The 21,171-nt window shown below is 45.8% G+C and overlaps 4 protein-coding genes and 1 long non-coding RNA gene across 6 annotated transcripts; 3 read left to right on the plus strand and 2 right to left on the minus strand.

Moving 5' to 3' along the window:
• Positions 1–46: 46 nt before the first annotated feature.
• On the minus strand, positions 47–6,670 carry Atg2 (Autophagy-related 2). The gene is made up of 2 exons (XM_001354109.4): positions 6,629–6,670; positions 47–6,567 (listed from the first exon to the last, which is right to left on the minus strand). The coding sequence occupies exon 2, from the start codon at positions 6,329–6,331 to the stop codon at positions 458–460; it is 5,874 nt and encodes a 1,957-aa protein (XP_001354145.3). The 5' UTR covers positions 6,332–6,567; positions 6,629–6,670; the 3' UTR covers positions 47–457.
• A 948-nt stretch (positions 6,671–7,618) lies between these two features.
• LOC4814043 (uncharacterized) lies at positions 7,619–8,950 on the plus strand. Its single transcript, XM_001354108.4, has 3 exons — positions 7,619–8,132; positions 8,188–8,387; positions 8,453–8,950. The coding sequence occupies exons 1-3, from the start codon at positions 7,719–7,721 to the stop codon at positions 8,889–8,891; spliced, it is 1,053 nt and encodes a 350-aa protein (XP_001354144.2). The 5' UTR covers positions 7,619–7,718; the 3' UTR covers positions 8,892–8,950.
• A 46-nt stretch (positions 8,951–8,996) lies between these two features.
• AhcyL1 (Adenosylhomocysteinase like 1) lies at positions 8,997–12,674 on the plus strand. Its single transcript, XM_002134672.3, has 3 exons — positions 8,997–10,060; positions 10,910–11,359; positions 11,429–12,674. The coding sequence occupies exons 1-3, from the start codon at positions 9,539–9,541 to the stop codon at positions 12,020–12,022; spliced, it is 1,566 nt and encodes a 521-aa protein (XP_002134708.2). The 5' UTR covers positions 8,997–9,538; the 3' UTR covers positions 12,023–12,674.
• A 1,102-nt stretch (positions 12,675–13,776) lies between these two features.
• Non2 (upstream activation factor subunit spp27 homolog Non2) lies at positions 13,777–15,500 on the minus strand. 2 transcript variants are annotated; one of them, XR_001453048.2, is made up of 2 exons: positions 14,342–15,500; positions 13,777–14,230 (listed from the first exon to the last, which is right to left on the minus strand). XR_001453048.2 is itself a non-coding variant. In XM_001354107.4 (2 exons), the coding sequence occupies exon 2, from the start codon at positions 15,136–15,138 to the stop codon at positions 14,398–14,400; it is 741 nt and encodes a 246-aa protein (XP_001354143.1). In that variant the 5' UTR covers positions 15,139–15,213; positions 15,297–15,500; the 3' UTR covers positions 13,777–14,397. The 2 variants fall into 2 exon arrangements, 1 of the variants encoding a protein (XP_001354143.1); XM_001354107.4 differs by having other exon boundaries at positions 13,777–15,213; positions 15,297–15,500.
• Positions 15,501–15,810: 310 nt separating this feature from the next.
• Positions 15,811–20,689, plus strand: LOC117184884 (uncharacterized). The gene is made up of 2 exons (XR_004470345.1): positions 15,811–16,304; positions 20,418–20,689. It is a non-coding gene; the product is annotated as an uncharacterized lncRNA (long non-coding RNA).
• Positions 20,690–21,171: the final 482 nt, after the last annotated feature.

Raw genomic sequence — 21,171 nt, forward strand, 5'->3', positions numbered from 1 at the left:
TTCCTATAGATAATTCAATTTCCATTTCCCATTAATCATTCAGCACTTTCCTTTTTCTTTACATTTATTAAGTAAATAAGTCAAATGAAAATATGAAAACACGAAATCAATAGATAAAACTTTAATTATATTATTGATTTTGATAAAAATAAGTAAAAATCCCATTTTTTAAATAGATTTCTTGTCCCTTATTTATTTCGACCTTTTTAATGATTTTTAAAATACATTTTTATCATTTGAAGAGATCTCGTGTCCGTTAATGCATTCCCCGTCGAGAGATCTCCTCCAGCAGTATTTTTTATGTACCATTTTATTTACAAGTTTATTTTTTTAGTAAAATAATAAAAAAATATTTATATATTTATATATGCAACTCTTTTTTGTACGATAAATGTATGTGTCCCGAACAGAAAAGTAGAATTAATCTTAAGATTACATTTTTGAACCATTTAATCCGTTAGTGGATCTCGTGCTTCCACTTGTCGCGTGCCTCGAGCTTCGCCTCCGGCACCAGGGAGCTCTTGGCACCGCCGAGTATGTTCGTTGTGGCCTGCGTCGCCAGGACAGCCGGACAGACGACTAGCTGGGGTATCTGCCGCACAACAGCTCCCACAGCGCCACTGTAGCCCTTCTGGTCGTGCTCTGTCATGGCCGCCTCGATCAGCGTGTTGGCCGAGTCGTTGATACCCTCCTTGACGATAGTGTACGCATTGGCTACGCCCTCGCGCAAATCCTTGGGCCTACCCTGACGCTTCTTCTTGCCTCGCTTCGTGTATCGCTTTTTGAGAGACGGGCCCGCCGACAGCATGTCGAAGGTGGTCTCTGCCGTGAACTGCAGCAAGTGGATGATCCGCGAGGTGATCTCCAGTGCCGCGAGGGCAGTGCGAGCCGTGAAACTCTGGGCCCCCAGCTGGAATCCTCGAATGATGCGCCCATCCTTGTTGTACTGCTCGATGGGCAGCCGGAAAAGGTCGTAAACGCCCTGGAACAGCTGCAGCACCGCATTGGTGGGCCCAATGCCACTCAGGATGTTCGGCAGTTGATTGCGTTTGATGTCCTTTAGCCACTCCTTGCAGAGGAACTCGCAGAGCTTGTTCCAGCCGAGGATGCCGCGACGGTTGACGATCTCCCGCAGACAGATGCCCGATCCCTGTAGCTGCGCCAGACCCATAATGAGACCCGTAATGGGGCCACGCGACAGTTCGATCCTACGGCCATGGTAGTCGAAGCAGATGGGCAAAGCGGGGCTGAAGATCACCTCCCGAAAGTAGACGGGTGCCGACTCTCCTCCCAGGGGATCATCCTCCAGCTCTGCGGTGGTGTCCTTGCCCTCGTCGATGAGCACATCGAGATTCCGCTCCACAATCTGCCTCGCCTCCAGATCCTGCAGGGCATCAGGCATTTTGTTCACCGACATCACGGGCATGTCAGAGGAGGAGTTGAGCTCCATTTTGGAATTCGCTGAGGAACTGGAATTTGAGGAGGAGTTCTTGAACAACGCCGAAAAGAAGTCCTCCAGAAAGAGCAGCGTATCCTGGTCAATATTCAGTTTGATGGGCAGAATGGACACCCGCAGGGAGCACTCCTCCGCGGTGCTCTTCTGAGGGTTGGGTCGCACATTCAAGGCCTTCACAATGACCATGTTCTCGTCGGGTCGGCGGGATATATTGCTGATGTTCGGATGATATAGGAACTTGTTGATGTCTGAGGAGCGCAGGCGGTCTCGAATTTCGATCTCCGAGATGAGCAGCACCTGCCGCGAGGAGTATATGGAGCTGAGGGGATAGGCCTCGTAGGAAAAGCGGATCTTCGACAGTTGTATCTCCACCAGCACATCCATGTTCCTCCTCGAGCCCTTTGGCTCCTTGGGCAGACCTACCCCCTTCTTCGAAGCCTTCTCGCCTTGCGGCTGCGATACCCCGTACTTGTACGTGTCCGACATGTGTCCGTAGCCTGCGCTCTGGGTCTGCTTTCTGCTGCCATCGATTGTGGGTTGATCTGGAAAGTCCCTGCCGCCGTACAGGTGCCACGTGAAGGTCATCTCGCACAAAGTGTAGCTGCTCTCGGCAATGGGAAAGTTCACGGGCGGCCTCAGCAGATCCACCTTCTCGTGGGGCAGACAGAAGTGATTGTCCACGATCTGGAGCGGATCCTCGGACACGTAGATCTGCTTGACTCCGAACTTGTCCATGCGGGAGATCTCATCGTCGTGAATGATGTCAAAGTCACGCTCCTCCATCAGCGGGGGGAGCACATCCCCCAGTTCCTGCTGCACCTGCTGCAGGGGCTGTTCCAGAGTCTGATTGTAATACGACTGGAGCATCACGTTCGACTCAAAGTCCACAATGTTGCAGATCTCTGAGGGGCCACTCTCCACAATCAGGGATATGCTCTGCATATCGCCGGGCTCCTTCTTCTTTGAGGGCGAGGATGCTATATTCTTTTTTTTCTGCAGCTCCGCCTTCTCCTTGGGTTCGTCGGGGAAGTAGAAGATCTCGATGCCCTCCTCCTTCCCCGCCAGCTTGTTGTGCCTTGGTCCGGGCGTACTCTCCACATCCATCACGGCATCGGCCATCAGTTTGTTCACATGATCTTGGGTCTGGTCGTCGCACACCTGATCCTCCTCACTGGCCTTGGGCTCAGCAATCTTGCTCTCGGCCTCCAGTGAGCTCCCTTCGGGCGAAATGAGATCCTTGTCATTGGCCACATAGCCAATGAGCTGTGCCAGAGCCGCCGCCGAGTCGTAGCAGGTCTTCAGGTGCATGTCGTGGATGGAGGAACGCAGATCCACTCTGGGCTGCTGTTTATCGTCCTCGTTAAGGCGGAAGGAGATGTTCAGCAGACCCACATTCAGCACCGGGATCAGGGTATCAGAGCCGGAGGAACCGGAGCCGGAGCCCATGCTGAGGACACAGTCCTCGCCAATCACCCGCAGGGTGCAGCCGCTCATCGAAGATATAATGTTGCTGCTCAGCGTGCAGTAGCCAATGTCAATAAGGGCCCGATGCGGGAAGAACTGGGGCCGATAGTCGATGGCCGCATTCCACACATGAAGCTGGATCTCGGAGACGAGAGCGAAGGGCACATACGCCTCGATGGGGAAATCGGTTACATCCATAAAGTCAAGCAATTGATTCAGCCAATTGTGCTCCGAGAAGGCGGGATGGTGCTGAAGTATGGCCCCATTGATACCGAAAGACATCTTCATGCGCTTTATGCGCTTCTCCGGCTGCTTCTTGATCTCCGCCACCACGGAGAGAACCTCCTGCCGCTTCCTGTAGGGCTCCTGATGCTGCTCCTGCCTGCCAAAATTGTAGATGGTGGGCTGGAGATTGCCATCTAGATGATCGCTCCAGGCGAGATGCAAATCGTGCTGGGTATTCCCACAGTGAAGCGCCTCCACGTGGCTCAATTGAATGCAAAAGTAACTCCGATTCGGATCGTTGTTCAGTCCGTTGATGGTGAAGAGCTTGAACTCCTTGATATTCACCTGAAACTTGCCGCATTGTTGCGTCCGCAGTTGCGTCTCGGGATCCACAAAGTGCGAGAATAATATCAGGGATCCCTCTGCCACAAGCAGCTCAAAGGAGAAGGCGTCATCGGTGCACAGTTGGGGACTGCGACTGGGATTGGCATGGGATTTGGGTAGAGTATTCTCTGCCATGGAAAAATAGATGCTACTCTCCATGGCACTGGTGCTCAGCAGGACACTCCTGTCGTATTTGTGCTTCTGATATTCCATGGCACTCTCCTCCAGGGTGGGCTCCTCCTCCTCCCTTTCGTTCTGCTTTTCCTCCTCTTTCTCGTAGTCGTAGTGGGGGGAACGCGGCTCCCACATGAACAGATCGCCATTGAGGCGATTGTAGATCAGTTCGTACATCAGCTTAGACTCCAACACCACCTTGATCTGAGGCACATACACCGCGACCTTTAGCTTCGAGGATTGCGTGCAGCTCTGGCAAAAGTCGTTGATCTCCTCTGTCTCGCCAGGCAGAAAGGAATCCGTTTTATCCGCACACCCATCAAGACCCTCCACATTGGTGGTGTAGCCAAAGGTGCACTTGGAGCTAAAGGGCGACCGCCGCTTGGGCTTCTTGTTATGATCCGTTGTTCGGGTGTCGTTGTTGTTCTCCTTGGGCTGCAGCACATCGATCTGGATCTTCTTGTTGTTCTTTTGATGGCCCTTCAGCAGGGGAATGGCACTCTGCTTCTCAGCATCGCAGTAGAAGGCGTCCATTTCCTCCGCCAGGATGGTGATGTGGGTCCGCGAGGCTATCAACAAACTCCGAAACTCTAGGGCCAGGAAATCCTGGCGGACGTTCTTCTTCCACCAGGGAATCTTGTGGGGATCGTTGGGGGGCCGCCCATCGACTACTGGGAATCGCAGATGTAGCCTCAAGTTCTCGCATTTCCCTTGCACTTCCGTCAGACTGCCATCCTCTGGATAGATCTCATTCTCCCGAGAGCTCTGTGCAAAGGGCGACTGCCCGAAGAGGGCGCCCAATCGATCGTAGATCGAGATGTCGAGCTCTGCGGTGCACTCATCGAAGATACACTCAATCTTGTTGGTGCAACGATTGTGGTTCTGCTTGAACAGGAACGACGAGCTCTGATTGACCACGATCTCCGGACGAATGTGGTAGCCATCGGGGCAGTTCCGCTGGCGATCGAACTGGATGAGATGGTCTATCGCATTGTCGAGCACCTCGCAAAAGTCCACTGCCGTTGCCGAGAGTGTGGTCTTTGAGGTGAGCTCCTGAAAGTAGCGCTGCTGATTTCCGCTCACAATAATGGGCGCCGCTTTTATCAGCAAATAGTTGAGGTTCTCCATCGGCAGGTGGTTTGCCGTCTGGGTGTTCTGGTGGAAAAACTGCTGCGACGTCTGCGAGTAGCTCTGGAAACTAGAGCTGTCGAACACACGCGTATAGCTATCGATGCTCGCGGTGTTCTGGATGAGAATATCATTGTGCAGGGCGATCCCAAAGACCTGGGAGATCTGTATTTTGAATTTAAGGATCTCCCCGGATTTTTCCGTGTAGCCCATCTCCTGCTGGGCATTGCTGCAGGAGGTAACCATGCTGGAGGCCGAATTTCCACCCACAGATTCGCACATCTTGCGATGTGCACTCCTGGAGTAGACGCTCCTGGTGGCTCCAGGCTCCTGGTTGGCTACTTCATAGCTCGAGTACTCTGTGGGCTCTGAGGACCAGTCAGCATTTTGCGAGAGTATACCCGTCATTTTGGTGGGCTCGCGTTGCTGATACTCGCTCGGCGGCGTCGTAGACTTGATGCTCTTGCAGCGTGTCTTGCGCAGCGTATCCTTGGGCCGTTCATTGTTGCTGAAGCCCTTGGAGATCTCCACCAGGAGGTGGATTTGCCGCGGCGTCAGTATAAAGTAGATATCATCCAGTATGATCTCCAGATTCACTTTGGGACCCACAATGTTCTCGGTTTGCTTGATGTTGATCTGGATGTTCTGCGATCCCTTGAGCTCTACGATCTTGCAGAGCTGCTCGTACTGGATTGGCCCGCTCACCGAATGGATGTGTCTGTCGATATCCAGCACTTCGGAAGTGTGTATGGTCAGCCCCTCGATCACCAGATTGTGCTTAGCAATCATTGGCAGCGTATTAAAGTTAGAGATAATGCTATCATCGTCATCCGCCACCGTCTGGCTGCTGCTCAGATCCACACCATTGTGATTGAGGCTCTCGTAGCCCGTTTTGTTCATATAGTCTACGTGACTGGCCTGGAAGGACATAACAAGCTTTCTGTCCGACTGCGGGAGCAGGTACTCGATATTCAGCGTTGTATTCGTGAGTTTAGCCTTAATGCGATTTAGGACATTGTCGATAGTCTCCGCGAACTTCTCCAGGCCAATGAGGGCATTGTTGTGGTTGAGGAAGGGCACATCATCGTCCACCTGCTTCATGCACTCCTCGGCCATCTGCATGGAGCTGCTCACCGACGACCACATGGACTCCAGCATGGTGGTGCCGCTCTGGAAGCGTGTCACCGGACGTAGCGTTATCGTCAGATTGGAGATCTCCAGCGAGCTGTCGTTGGTCATGAGAGCATTCCATGGTACCGCCACCGTCAGGCAGCCAATGTGTCCGGATACTACCTCAAAGGCCCAGCCCTGGTCCTCGAACAGATCATTGAAGGCGTTCACCTTGAGCGAGATATTCTCCACCACGGCCCTGCCATTGTACAGATCCACTTTCAGCTGCTCCAAATTCAGATTGTTCTCAAAAAACTGACCCAAATATCGCTGCAGCAGGTATCTGCACATCTTTGTCTTTAGCCCATCCCAGGGATTGAACCACGACATGGTGGTGCTGTTGATTTCTGATTCGCAGTTTTTCGGCCTTCTGCGTTGTATTTTTTTCAGTCCAGTCGAGCAACAACAATCACACGCACACGCAGTCAGACCTTTGTTATTGTTCGTCGGTGAAAGACGGAAATGGAAATCACAGCGGACGTTTCTTAGCGATAACTGGCGTTACTGCGCAAATCACTTGCATCTTAATGTAGAATTGGGATTAATATTTATAAGGGTCAGGTTGGCTGCAATGAAAAAGAGCCTTAGCTACTCGCAAATGTACAAATAATGCGTTTAAAAAATCACCATTCAAACACCCGACGAGGCAGCTTTTTGTTCTTCTTCTTCTTGTCATCGATAAAATATACCGTCCGACCCTCCGAAATATACCGAAACATACCATCTCATTTATAAAATATACCGTATATATACTGACGAATTCAAGTTCTAATTTACATATTCCTCGTTTTTGATCTTCCGTGGAATATTCTCAGCTATATAGAACATTTAACCATGCCCACATAATTTTATCCGATTAGTGAATCTATTTTCTAATTGTCTGTTTTATTTTAAACACTTGCTTTTATTGCATTTTGCGTTAAAAAAAAGAGGATAGTCGTTCATAGTGCTCAATTTACAGATTCCTTAGTTTTGCCCGCATAATTTTAGGCCATTGATGAATAAATTTTCTACAAAATTGGTAAGTTTTTAGTCCTTACTTTTATAGTATTTTGACTAAAACAAGTTTTACACAAAATAGTTCAACAAAAAAAGTCGCGTTGTTGCTTTGTATACCCTAATTCGTTGATTTTATATGAAGATAAAACATAATTTAAAAAATTCTTTTTTCTCAAATTGCTATGTTTTAGACATTTTCATGTATATTATTAGTATCTTGTATATATTAATCTCGATCATGACACCTACGGAGCCTGGGATGACAAAAATTTTCTCAGTTCTATAATATCTTTTCCCTAGGGTATGCAAATTAGTGTTGCCGGGAATCATTGTTGTCAACCGGTTATTTACCAAGAAATACTCGTTTTTGATGTTCCGTTGAATATTACTTGCTATCTAGATCTCTCAGCCCCGCCCACATAATTTTATCCAATTAATGAATCAATTTTCTACTTGAATGTTTTATTTTAAACACTTGCTTTTATTGGATTTTTATATACCTTTAAAAATCCAAAATAGTTCTTCCCACAATAAGCAAAATCGAGCAAAATGATGCCATTTAAAATCCCAAACCACCTGTTGATACCCTGGTCAAAGTCGTGACCTAAGCAGTGCTGCAAAATGAGCGTATCCCAACACAGCTGTTGCTCGAAAAGTTCTTAATTATAGTATTCTCTTTTGTTTTGTTGGTCTTTTGTTTCCTTCAATTGCAATTGTTATGTTCCCTTTGCGTTCTTTGACCGTTTTGTGCCTTATCATTGCTACATGCCAGGCTAAGTCCATCAAAAAAGCGCAGGCCAATCTTCTGGAGCCGAATTTTGGCCTGGACGACTGGCAGGGAAAATGGTTTCCCTACGCTCCCGGAGAGCCTCACATTCCGAAAGTGCAACGTGTACCGGAGACGACCACAATACCCAACACCAAAGATGATTGGAGGGGCAAGTGGTTCCCTTATGCCCCGGGGGAGCCCCATGTGATAAAGCAACAAAACACGAGCACATCGGCGGCATCGGAGGAGGCTTTTACAGATAGCTGGAATGGGAACTGGTTTCCCCAGGCGCCCAATGAACGACTTAAGCAACAGGTGGAGGCAGTCAAAACCCTAAAGGAAACCATCTGCGATGACGGAATGGTGAGTGGGGTGGGGATTTCCCCTTTGAGCCGTGACTCATCTTTGATACTTTTAGAGAAATCTTGCGGTGGACTACGATCCGAATGATGTGGGCCAGAGCTTCAATATCCTCTGCATCAGTAACAATCGCAGCACCTACGATCCGAATATGTCCAGGGAGGCCGTGCTTACGGAGCACTTCCTACCCAGTGCCTATGTCCCGCCATCCAAGTGCCTGAACGTGTCCATCGAGTACACGCATCTCCCACCCACCAAGTAGGGATCATACATCAAGACTTTCCTTCTCATATTAATTTGGTTATGTGATTCCTGGTACCCAGTGGCCAATACCGTCCAATGCCAGCGGAGTACGGCACCTATTCGTACCTGCCGCCACAGCGATACATGAGGAATCTCGCGGAGGGCGCTATTGTAATGATGTACCATCCCTGCGCCTTCCAGGGCCAAGTGGATCAGTTGCAGCAGATTGTCGGCGGCTGCCTCTATCGCCACCTTATCACGCCCTCGCAATCGCTCTCGCCGGAACGACCGCTGGCCCTGCTCGCCTGGAGCCACATCCTAGAGATGTCCGTGGTGGACAAGCATCTCGTGGCGGATTTCATAAAGAAGTACGCCAAGCAGGGACCCTTGGCTGTAGAGAACCTGTCGAGACTGGTGAACAAGCGGGAGTCCTACAAGGTCGGACTGCAGACGGAGGCGCGTCTGGTCACGAGTGAGGATGATGCGGAGCTGTGCGGTTACCTGGGGGAGCAAATGTAGTGGAGATGGGGGTTTACTTTACTACGTGTTTTCTGTTGAATAAAGTTCGAATACTTTTATGAAAATTAATGCCATTTACCAACACTACAAGCGCAACCGATTATGCGATGTATCGATAGTGCGTTTACAGCTTGTTTTACCCAGCTCTAGTTTACAGTCCTCGTTTCGATTTTGTTCTTTTTCTTGATAAAAATCAACTAAAATTAACCGATCGCGATCCCATTTATTTCGTACATACACTGACACCGAAACATCACTCCGACCAGTCCCACTCCAACTGCCAGCCATCACTCAATACTTGTCCAATGCTCTGGCGTGCGTAGAGAGCCATCGGAGCAAAGAAGAAGAAGAAGCAACGCAACAACAGAGGCAGAGCAGAGCAGCGTCAGAGGAGAGGTGAAACAAAGGAGACGCACAAAAAATACAATTAAAATTGTGAATTGACACAAGCGACGGCCTCGACTGCGGACGTAACGCTGACACACATAAAGCGAGCCGCTGGAGTATCACGTGATAATTATCTGCGATTCGTAGAGTAATCAGACCCCATATCCACACATCCATAACATCCTGCGGCAGTTTTGTTATTTACATAACAGCGCCAGAGCGAAGGCAACAGCAGAAGCAGAGGCAAAGGATAATATATTATGAACAATCTGGCGGACACGGTGGTGGTGGATCCCGGTTTCGGTGGTGGCGACAAGCAGCAGCAGGCTGCCGTACCGCCTCAGGATGCCAGCGTTGTGGTGCCACCACCCCCCACCAAGCAATCGTCGGCTCTGAAGAAGACCAGCCGCTATCGCAGTCGCTCGCTGAGCGCCTCCTCCACGGATTCGTTCAGCTCTGCCTCGTACACGGGCAGCAGCGACGACGGTGACGATGTGCCACCCCGCGAAAAGGTTCAGAAAAACACCAAAGGCAGCTCTGATTTTTGTGTGCGCAACATTACCGCCCAACATGCGTTTGGTCGGCGTGAGATCGAAATTGCCGAACAGGAGATGCCCGGCATTATGGCCCTGCGTAAGCGTGCCGCCGAGGATAAGCCCCTGAAGGATGCCAAGATCGTCGGCTGTACACACATAAATGCCCAGACGGCGGTGCTCATCGAAACCCTTGTCGAGCTGGGGGCCAGCGTGCGCTGGGCCGCCTGTAACATTTACTCCACGCAAGTGAGTAGAGTCACTTGATCTCCTACCCCCCCACTCATCGCCCCCCCCCCCCCCCCCCCCCCCTCCCCCTTAACCCACCCCCTGCGAAAATTGTTGTCACGCAAAAGCGAAGCGCAGCACAAACAAATGATCAATCAAGTCATGTTAATCAATTAAGTACTGGCTGTGCGGGTCCGCTGCGGCTCAAGTGTTTGGCAATCGATGACGCGACGTTGCTGATAATTGATGTGCCCTGAATTGGGTCACAGCCCCAGGGAGACCAGGGAACCAAGATCGGGCCACTCCATATCACTACACAAGTGTAGTCAATGCTTGGGCCCGTCATCTCCTGGTGCCGTGGCCAATGCAATTAGCACAAGTCTCCCCGCCTCTAACCAGTTTATGGTTCGTCTAATGGAACGCTGCCCACAAACACACACAGCCGCTGGCCGACATGCCAAGGTTTCCATCGGCCTTTCGAGGCCTTTTTTTTATCGAGAACTGCCATGACACGTTGTCACGCTGAATCAGAGAACCCTCCCTCCCTCCCTGTCATGTCAGACCCTGTCCCTGTACCTGTGCCTGCCCGGCACTGAAGCACGGGGCTTATCAGACAAGTACCGTGCTTAAAGAGGGTGCAGCAATGAACTGGAAATAAGTTCCTAATCGTACTGATTTCGCCCTGTGATATAAGACCCCAAACAATGCCAAATATACAACCCACTGATTAACCACTCTCTACCCGCTCTCCCCTCCCTCTCTCCACTCTCTCTCTCTCTCTCTCTCGCTTTCGCCTTCTCTTTCTCTCTCTCTCGCTTTCGCCTTCTCTTTCTCTCTCTCTCTCTCTCTCTCTCTCTCTCTCTCCTGCAGAACGAGGTGGCTGCCGCTTTGGCCGAGTCCAACATTCCCATCTTTGCCTGGCGCGGCGAGACGGAGGAGGACTTCTGGTGGTGCATCGATCGATGTGTGAATGCCGAGAACTGGCAGCCCAACATGATACTGGACGACGGTGGGGATGCCACCCACCTGATGCTGAAAAAGTATCCCACAATGTTCAAGCTCGTTAAAGGTATTGTAGAGGAGAGCGTCACGGGCGTGCATCGCCTCTATCAGCTGTCCAAGGCGGGCAAGCTGACGGTCCCCGCGATGAATGTGAACGATTCGGTGACAAAGACAAAATTCGATAACCTCTACAGCTGTAAGGAGTCGATTCTGGACAGTTTGAAGCGATCCACGGACGTTATGTTTGGCGGCAAGCAGGTTGTTGTCTGTGGCTACGGTGATGTGGGCAAGGGCTGTGCCCAGGCCCTCAAGGGACAGGTGCGAATATATACAAACGAAATGCTTCTCTAGAATATCTCTTAGTCCTCTTTGCAATTCTCTTTTTAGGGCTGCATTGTGTATATCACGGAAATCGATCCGATATGCGCTTTGCAGGCCAGCATGGATGGCTTTCGTGTGGTGAAGCTGAACGAGGTGATCCGGAATGTGGACATTGTGGTCACTGCCACTGGCAACAAGAATGTGGTGGTGCGCGAGCACATGGACAAGATGAAGAGTGGCTGCATTGTCAGCAATATGGGGCACTCCAACACGGAGATCGATGTGAATGGATTGCGCACACCGGACCTCACCTGGGAAAAGGTGCGCTCGCAGGTGGATCACATCATCTGGCCAGAGGGCAAGTACATCATTCTCCTGGCTGAGGGGCGTCTGGTGAATCTGAGCTGTTCGAGCATTCCCTCCTTTGCGGTGTCCATTACATCGGCGACGCAGGCGCTGGCCCTCATCGAGCTTTTTAATGCACCGCCTGGGCGCTATAAGTCCGATGTGTATTTGCTGCCCAAGAAGATGGACGAGTATGTGGCCAGCCTCCATCTGCCCACGTTCGATGCCCATCTGACGGAACTGAGCGACGAGCAGGCCAAGTACATGGGCCTAAACAAGGCCGGTCCTTTCAAGCCCAATTACTATCGCTACTAAAGACGTTGATCCAGGAGGAGGACAATAACAATAACAGCAGCAGTAGCAGCAACAAGCAGCAACAATTAGAAGAAACAACGCCAACGAAAGTATTGTCTTTGCAAAAGTAAAACTATTTAAGAGAGAATGCTGGCCAGAAATGGCATACGGATGGATGAATGAAGTCGGAGTAAGGGCCTCTCGAAATTGTTGACAACAGACAGAAAACCACACACACAACACACAAAAAGGAGAACACTAGAACACAAAGTTACTATTACAAAATGTATTGCTTAGTTTAGCGAGTAGAGATCCAATAGCCAACCATGGCCCATGCTGAAGATGAGAACCAATTCGGAAGAGAGCACGGGATACTGGACAAGAATTCAAACCCTTAGTTTGGCTTTTCCTAGCATTTAACGTTATTTCCGATAGTATTTAGAGCATTTTTGAGTATATTTCGTTTGTCGTTGATCAACACCTAACACGCAACCCTCCACAACACAGCTGACCACTGACCAACACTGCTCTCTCTATCTCTCTTCCGCTTCATCCAAACCGAAAACCATGTGAATCCCCAAAGAATTTAACAAAATTTGAAACGTTTTATTGCCGATCTTTGAATTTATATAACTAATATATATATGTATGTGTATATGTATCTATCTATCTATCTATACATTTTTTTCGTCGTATTCTTTACGTACTTAATCTGTTTCATGTTTTATGTTAGCCCCTGCCACCCCCACGGGCTCTTTTCGTCCTTTGGTTCCGTTTTTGTTGAGCGTCCGAGCAATAAGCCGCGTCTGAAAAAAGTTAATTGAAAATGCAGTGCAAAGTAATTCCATTTATATATATATATATATATATATATATATCAGATCCACAATATATATATATATACACTGCATACACATATGTATATTAGAGCAAACTTTATGTATAAAAAAAACGAAGTCTTAAAGCGAATTAAAACTGAAAAATGTTTGTAAGAAGTTTTGTGAGAACTGCAAAAACAATAATAAAAAAGGGCATTCTTTATTGATCAATGATGCGACGGGGGTTTGAAAATCTATTAAGGGATACATGTATACCTCTTCGTAGAAAATTTCCTAGAATAAGGAAATGAGAAGGCGTTTAATGATATATTTGATATTTGAAAAAGTGTAAACTCACGGCTTCTTATAGAGCTTAATAATGGTTCCAGCGATGATCTTTACGAAAGGTTGCGAAAAGAAAGCATAATGCGCATCATGTCTCCTAGATGTGAACAGGTATACTCTAAATATAAGGTTCTCTATTCTTATGGTAATATTTATGAGGAATATTCTCATTCGTAGAGAAAACCATCTTTCATTTCCAGGAAACTCCATCGTACCCATTAATACGCACCAGAGCCCTGCATGAATCCACAGTATTCATAATATCACAGCTATACTGATGTCCCCGCATTAGGGGTTCGATCCCTACGGATCCTTCCTTCAGTCAGATTTGAATCACCCCGAATCCAAGCACTGCGGATTGAAAATCAGGAAGTTTCGTTCGCATTTCTTTTAAATGACTCAAAACATAACACTAAGCACTGGAAAAATGTTCAAATGGCGCTAAAAATTCTCTTACTATATCTGATTCATATTCAAGAGAATAAACCGATAGAGAAGTTGTAAGAAAGCCGAATCGGTTCGGTCGCCTGTTCGTGCAGGGCTCTGATACATTCAGAGGAAACACTTCCCGCTGTTTGTTGTTGTCATACATAAGATGTATATTCAGATGCATCATTGCTCGTCGTCTATTTCAAAGTTTATTCTTGATTATTATGCCTTAAAATTGTTTGTTTTTCTTTGATTTGTTATAAAATGTAAATTACACACGAGAGTACGTTACACAAAAAATTATACAATTCGTTTCTTCTTCATCATGTATTGTTGTTGTTGTTACAATTCGTTTTGTTAGTCGCAGTTGTTTTTAAATATAATTTTTTATGTATAATTAAAATGCCGTAGACTACATAAAAATTGTTCTGTAGATCCGTCTTAATTAAGGTTTTAATGCTAAACACATTGCTACTGTGGCTGTGGCTCCCCAAAGGAGTCAAATGGGGCGTCATTATCGTCGGAGTCCATCGTTTCCTGGTTCTCGCTGTCGTTGGTTGTCCTGGTCGCTGTCTACATCGCGTAAAAGTAAGTCTTAAAAGATTGGAACAGAGCCGAAAGGTTTGCGGTGACATGACTGAAGAGAAAAATGGAAAAACTAAACTAATATTAAGCGATGCGATGTATAGAGATGTTAGTGTGCGTGTGCTTGTGTTGGTTGGTGTCTGTGGTGGTGGTGCATGCTGACCGTTTGCATCTGGATGGGATCTGGGTGGAGAGTGCTCCTCCTCCTCCTCTTCACGCTTAGTCAAGGAAATGCGGCTTGAGGTGCTTCAGCATGCCAAAGGTGCGGAATCGGCGGATCTTCATGACCTTCATCAGCTCCTCGTCGCAGATGGCAAACTGCTTGTTCTTCGGATCGTACAGATCCCGCTCCTTGATGATGGCCCAGACTTTCTTTACCACCTCGTGCCGGGGCAGCGAGGGGGCGCCCATGAGGGCGGACAGCTCGGGCGAGAGATTGTAGGCGCGGGTGAAGCCGGTGCTCTTGCGAGGGGCACCCGTGCCGGAACTACCGCCGCCGGCGGCCTTGGTCTTCTTCTTCGCGGGCGGCTTCTTGACCACCTCGTAGTCGGAATCGGAGCCTGCATCGCTTTCGGTGCCCGAGTCGTCGGCGTTAAGTGTCTTGCGCTTCTTCTTAGGCGCCTTGTGCTTGGTCGGCTGTGGCCGCTTTTTCTGTACCGGCTTCTTCTTGGCCTTCTCCTCCTCGCTGCTGCTGGGAGACTCCTCCTCGCTTGGCTCGCTCTCATCGTCCGGATCGGCATCGGGATCCTTGTCATCGTCGTCATCTTCCTCTTCGTCCTGCTGCTCGTTTATCACCTCCATGACAATCTTGTCGAACTCCTTCTTGCGGCCGAGCAGCGAGCAATTGAGTTTTCCCTCTACCTGCTCGCGCACCCGCTTGGCCGAGATGGTGGCCAAATCGGCGTCCTTCAGCACCGCCTGCACTTCGCGGCGCAGGTCCTCGCTGGAAATGTCAGACATCTTGTTCTTGTTCTTCTTGTTGTTTTGCTGTAGACGCGCAGAGGGGCCCCCTTCTTCAGACACGTTTCTGCGGCACTGCGAGCGGATCGGGTAGCACGTGCAGGTGGAATTAGTTGGGGCTAGGTCTGTGTTAGGCTTGGGTGCGAACTGCTGCTCACCCGTGGGTCTGTTTTTGGCTAAATTTTCACCTTCCTTTGGCTGGCGATTTTTTCAAGCGGCGGCGGCGTCCTGCGTTTTTTTCTTTATGAAAAAAACTCTACACGGCTACTACACATTTGCTACATAATGGAAGGAAAAAGAGGGTGTGGACAACAGGCAGAACGACCCAAAAAATGCAGCGCATGCCTGTTGTGCGTACCCTGTTGTATAGCCCATTCAAAATTACGACTCATTTTTTCGTCGCAGGTGAGAGCACTGTATCGCTAATCGATATATAAATGATGAATTTGGCGGTAACTTTGAACATAACCTTTGCTCTTAAATATACCTTTGAAAATGAAAATATATTAACGATACACCGTAAATATATCTGCCACGCAATTTCAATGTCAAAATAAACAAAAAAGTATGGAATGTACAGTAAAAAGTCACCCTTCTGTATTGCGATTGGTTTTTGATGCAATTTCTCGATATCGCTATCACTATCGATAGCAGGGCTGCCAACTGTTTGGGAATGCTGTAAATAGTTCGCCTGACCAATCACAGATGGCGCTGTCTTGATTGTTTTGTGAAGGAGTTTATGTGCAAAAATTCAATTAAAAACGTGTTTAAATAAATAATTTAGCAAATTAAATCTATAAACCTTTGGATATATTGCTTATTTTAAAAATAATTCTTTGCAAATTGATACACCTCTGTGCAATCCGACATCCTCGCAAGACGCAAGTTGGCAGCACTGGCTAGAATCTCCCGTGGAGAACATCGCGTTTTTGTTGTTCACTCAAAAGTTTTAATAAACATTTTATAACTTTTAACGCTCAATCCATCGGTTTAGTTCCGGTCTTAAATGTTGTACCAGTGCCACCCGCTGTCAATCCCATGCCACGTGCCGCGTAATTTCCTCAAACTTCACCAGCTGCAGCAACAATAACACGACAACAACGCTGGCGACCAATAAAAAATTATACCAGCAACAAAAACAACAACAACATTAATCAGGCGCTGAGGTAATTTTGCTATTTTGTATGCCATTTTTTTGTTTATTTAAATATAGATAGGCATAGTGCGGTGCGTGCAAGAGTGTGCGTGCCAGTGACGTGCCACAGTGCGTGCGTGTAGTGTGTTCTCTTTCTAATTTTGATATTTGGGTTCAACCTGGAGGCAGACGTTGCACGCAGCGCTGCTGTGATTTTTGTTGCATTTTTCGCATTCATGTATGTACATACATATATTTAATGCCAATTTCTAAAGTGATATACAGTTATTTCTGGTGCCTGCTATCTGCTCTCTTCTTCTTGTACTTCTTGTTCCGTTTTGTGGCTCTGATTCGCGTCTTTGTTTTGCCGGCGTTTTGGATAGCCCTGCCCTTTTTTTGTTTTCTTATTTGCAAAGTATAAGTAAATCCCAATTGGAATTAATACCGAATAAAATACCACAAAGTTCTATACATTTTTCGAAGATCACAGAGTATAAATATCGCACCAGCCTCTCTTCTCGATTTCACGAAATTTAAACTGTGCAGAAGGCGAATAAATCCCACCTGACTGGGAAGCGGAATGCATATATATGTATATACATATATACATATATATATATATATATTTACACAGAGAAAATATCCAATCAAATGGACTCCACCATGTCCCCTCTTTTGCAGCTGTTGTGGTGGCGGCGGCGGCGGTTTCGGTGTCAGTCAGTCTCTAGGCCATTTCCATTTTATGGGTATTCTGTGTGTGTCTTTTCCGCGGATATGACACGGAATCTGGCATGTTTTATTGTTGGATGCACTAGCTCTGTAAATTAGATAAATGTATTTTAATCCGTTTTGAGATAAGCTTAGCCCTTAGAATTGAAATGTGAAAGAGAGACGTAATCGTTTCCTCGGGGGCTTGCTTCCATTGTTATCTCCTTCTCTTTTCCGTTACTCCTTTTTATCTTTTTTTTGCTTGGTAGATGTTTATTCAGGCCTTCGGCTAAAGAGGAGGGCTGTAGAATGATTCAAACAAAAAGGGGAAATATAATACGTTCTTCGATAAAATAGTATCGAGGCTTAAGGCGAATAAGTGATACAAGTAGTAAGCAGATACGAAAAATTTCTAGAATCCACAAATGTAGTGCACTAAATAGTCGCCTTTTGGTTTTTTTCTTGTCATACATACATTCGCTTTTATATACATACATATGTATGTACGATATTCTGTAGCATTATTAGTCGATTTGAATATTTATTTATTGCAGCGCCTGTGGTCTCGTCTTGTTGTTTGTTACTCGATTTTCTTAACGTTTTTTTTGTGTTGGTCTCTTGCGGTCGGCTGTCGTCGCTATACAGTGCCCGTCGTGTAGTTTTCTTCCCTCTACCTGTTGATCGGCCACCACCCACTGGTGTGTGGGCATACTTTGTGCCACCAGTGTGACACGCCAGACGGACAGATTTCATATTTCAGAATTGTTTTTTTCCATTTTTTTTCTTTCTTTCTTGTTGTGTACCAATTAGATGTTCTTGGCATAGTTTTTTGTTTTTTTTTTTGTTTCTTATTTCCAAGCGATCTAACATTGCTCATTTAAGTAATCACATAAATTATCGTTGATTATGAAATCAGCAGGTGGCGGAGTGGGGGTTTTTGGAGAGGCAAATACTACAGAGGTATCGATAGTCGATGGAGGGCTAGAATTTGATCGGATTTGAGATGAAAATGTATCGGATTGCATTCCGATAGATCATTGAAATAAGATTTAAAAATGATTGCTGCTCAATAGTTTTAGGTATAAACTGAGAAAATATAAGAAAATCATTCAATGTTTTTGCTCTTAAATGCCGGCACCACCCGCTGCAAATACCTAGACTAACTGCAGCGTTTCGATCTTTAAATATCTCTTCCCCCTGCTGTCTTCAGTTGATGCGATCTTTTCTTTATAGCTGCTTTAAAAACTGAATGCTCGCCGTTTCGTCATTATGAAACGACGTCAAAGTAAAAGGCAAGGCAGTATCAGCATCGGCACAAGGAACAACAAAAACTTTCGCACGGTAAAAAATTAAAAAAAAAAAACAAAACAAAAACATAAGAAAAGAAAAAAATTTTCTCGCCCACACCAGAAATTCTGACGCGCTCGATTTGTGTGTCTGTGTGTCTGAGTGTTTGTTTCTTATACACATATTTTTTTTATGCTACCCGCTTTTTAATTTATGCACAAAGAAAATAAAAAAATAAATAAGCAAATGGTTGCCTGCATTAAGTCGTTCGGGAATTGATTGGCGGAGCTTTCTGCTGTTTTTTTTTGTACTTTTTTTTTCGGAAAGTGACTGCGCGAATGCTGGCACAATGGGCCATAAAAGTCGTCCCACTCATAACTTAAACGGTGCTAAACTATTTGGCAAAGTGTGACCCTGGACAAGGTGCTTGACAGTGGATGCCACACTAGTGGCCTAGTGGTAACAATTAAACTTTCGAAGGGGCGCTGGTGGGGTGGAAATGCACAGTATGAATCTTTTGTATCTTTTTATTATGATTCTAGCACATGTACATTCATAAACTTTCAACATCCGTATTCACCTCCTCTAGACGCTCGAAAGTTCTCGAATTTTGCAAATAAATTCCCCTTTTTTTAGTTTTTGTATTTTTTGGGCCATTTGTTTGGATTTTCCTGACATTGCACTTGCATTGAGCATGGAATATGTGTAACTGAAAAATGCAAATGGCGGAAATTGCCTCATTTTTGTTTATGACAATTTCTGTATTGAAGGCCGCTTTCCTCCCTCTCCATATCATACCATAAACCAGAAAATGGGGAGAAAATCTAAGGCAAATATGATTTGTGCAAGACAGTGCGTTTCGAGAGTGTAAAAGTACAAGATTGGTGGATATTAAGTGAATGTTTTTATCATGTTTTGATCCCACACAATGTATAATTTTAGGTGTTTTCAACGTATGAAATATTTAAGGAAATTTGAAACTGTCCGTAGTTAATGAATACCACACCCATTTTTATTGAATTCTTACAATTCTGATCGGCAGTGTAGTCCAGGAATAGTTCTCTAGATTCTTTGGATATGCCCACGTACGAGTAAAGCCGTCATAAAACACGCCCCCACAGCCATGACACAATCGCAGGAGCTGCGCGCGTCGGCCTCTGAGTAATCCTTCCTCTCCCTAATAGACTCCCTGGGAGACGGGGCCTTTCATTGAAGTTCCCAGTTTGGAAAGACATTTGAAAAATATAGTAGAAGTAGAATATTCTGTCGGCTTTCAGCTCTCTTCAGTTCTGGTACTGTGTGTCGCCACAATCAACGACAAACCAACGAATCAGAGGCTGAGTCAATTTTCGTATTTTTAGTTGCTTGATTTTCTGAGGGTTTTTTTGTGGATTGTGAGAGGGAAGCGGGCTGCGCTGCTAGCTTTTACTCTATTAAATGTATATTTCTATTTTCATATAAAAAATAAATATACTTTTGTGCTAAATTTAAACAAAATTTGTTGTCGCTTGAATCTAAATTTAAAACTGAAAGTATTTGCAATTTACTTTGATTGTGGCCCCACCCGCAAATCAATTGTGAAGAGAAAATGGGGCTGCGGTTCAAAGATTAGTCATGCAGGTGGTTCTCTCACTACTCTTTCTCTCTCTATCTATCTATCTATCTATCGATTCGAAAGCGACTCACTGTTTTATTTCATGTTTAGAAATTCTGAAACGTTCATAAATTATATCTTTATATTTGGAATTTTGGTTCCCCAATGTGTGAATTTGTTTATTGGCCTGAGAATTATGCTGCAGATTGAGCGAAAGTTTTTCTCATCTCAAGGTCATTTCTTTAAGGGGAAAGGATTATATCTGCAGTTAAGATCTCTCTTTCTTGGATATTTGCCAAAATAATAAATATGATTTTGTTTCCAATTGTTGTTCCTTTTTAAAAGCACAAAAACATGTAATAATTGTGTCTGAAAATGGTCGGTCGAAAATTATGCTTCGAGGCATATCCCAAAGGTTAGCGCACCATATATTCATAAAAAATGATTACACATATTTTGAAGCATCTATAAGGTTTGTATTTGGAGCGGGTCGTTAGACTGTAAAACACGTGGAGACATGAGCTAACAGATCCTTTTCATTTTTATTTCTTACAGAATTCTCTCAAAAAGAATAAGTGATTCTTGACACCACTATAATTTAATGATCTTTCTTTAATTGAAACTGTTTTCCGTAAATCTGGGCAATCTTGTTTCTTTAGATCTAAAATATGACTCGAGCAAATTTTAGAAAAACTGCCATGGATCTTTGATCAAAACTAAACCGATTTAAATTTAATTCTGCAATTCAATTTATTAAAATTGACCCTATTTTAATGATAGCTGTAAAAATGTAAAAATAAAAATCACTTCAGTGAAAGTCAATTGTGGATCGTCCTCCCATATTTATTTACCAAAACTGAAGGGATTTTGGTACATATGTATATGTTATATGTTGTCTTTTTGGAATATAAATTATATGAATTTTATATGACTATACCCTGTACGATTCGCTCGTGCGCCAGCCCCCGGTTCACTCGCTTTTCTTGCTCTCGCCAACAATTTATATACCCAATATTATATATTATACATGAACATGGAACATGGATGTTTGTAACGTCCAGAAGGAAGCGATTCCGCCGGCTGGCGGAGGATAAATGTAGAGTTGCGGCCGTAGCAGCGACTCTCAACGTTCCCCCTCGTTTTTGTATATTTTGAACGCTAACGAATAAGTGTCCTTTCCTTTTCTATCCCTGTATTTTCTAAGAACCAAAAAAACCCGGAATGAAAAAAAATAAAAATGTTCAATCATTTAAAAGCCATTTTACGCCTGGCCTTATGGCAACCAAGGTTTTTGCCTTTTTTTCGCTTG

Source organism: Drosophila pseudoobscura, chromosome X (genome assembly GCF_009870125.1).
Source record: "Drosophila pseudoobscura strain MV-25-SWS-2005 chromosome X, UCI_Dpse_MV25, whole genome shotgun sequence".
Taxonomy (NCBI): Eukaryota; Metazoa; Arthropoda; class Insecta; order Diptera; family Drosophilidae; genus Drosophila; species Drosophila pseudoobscura.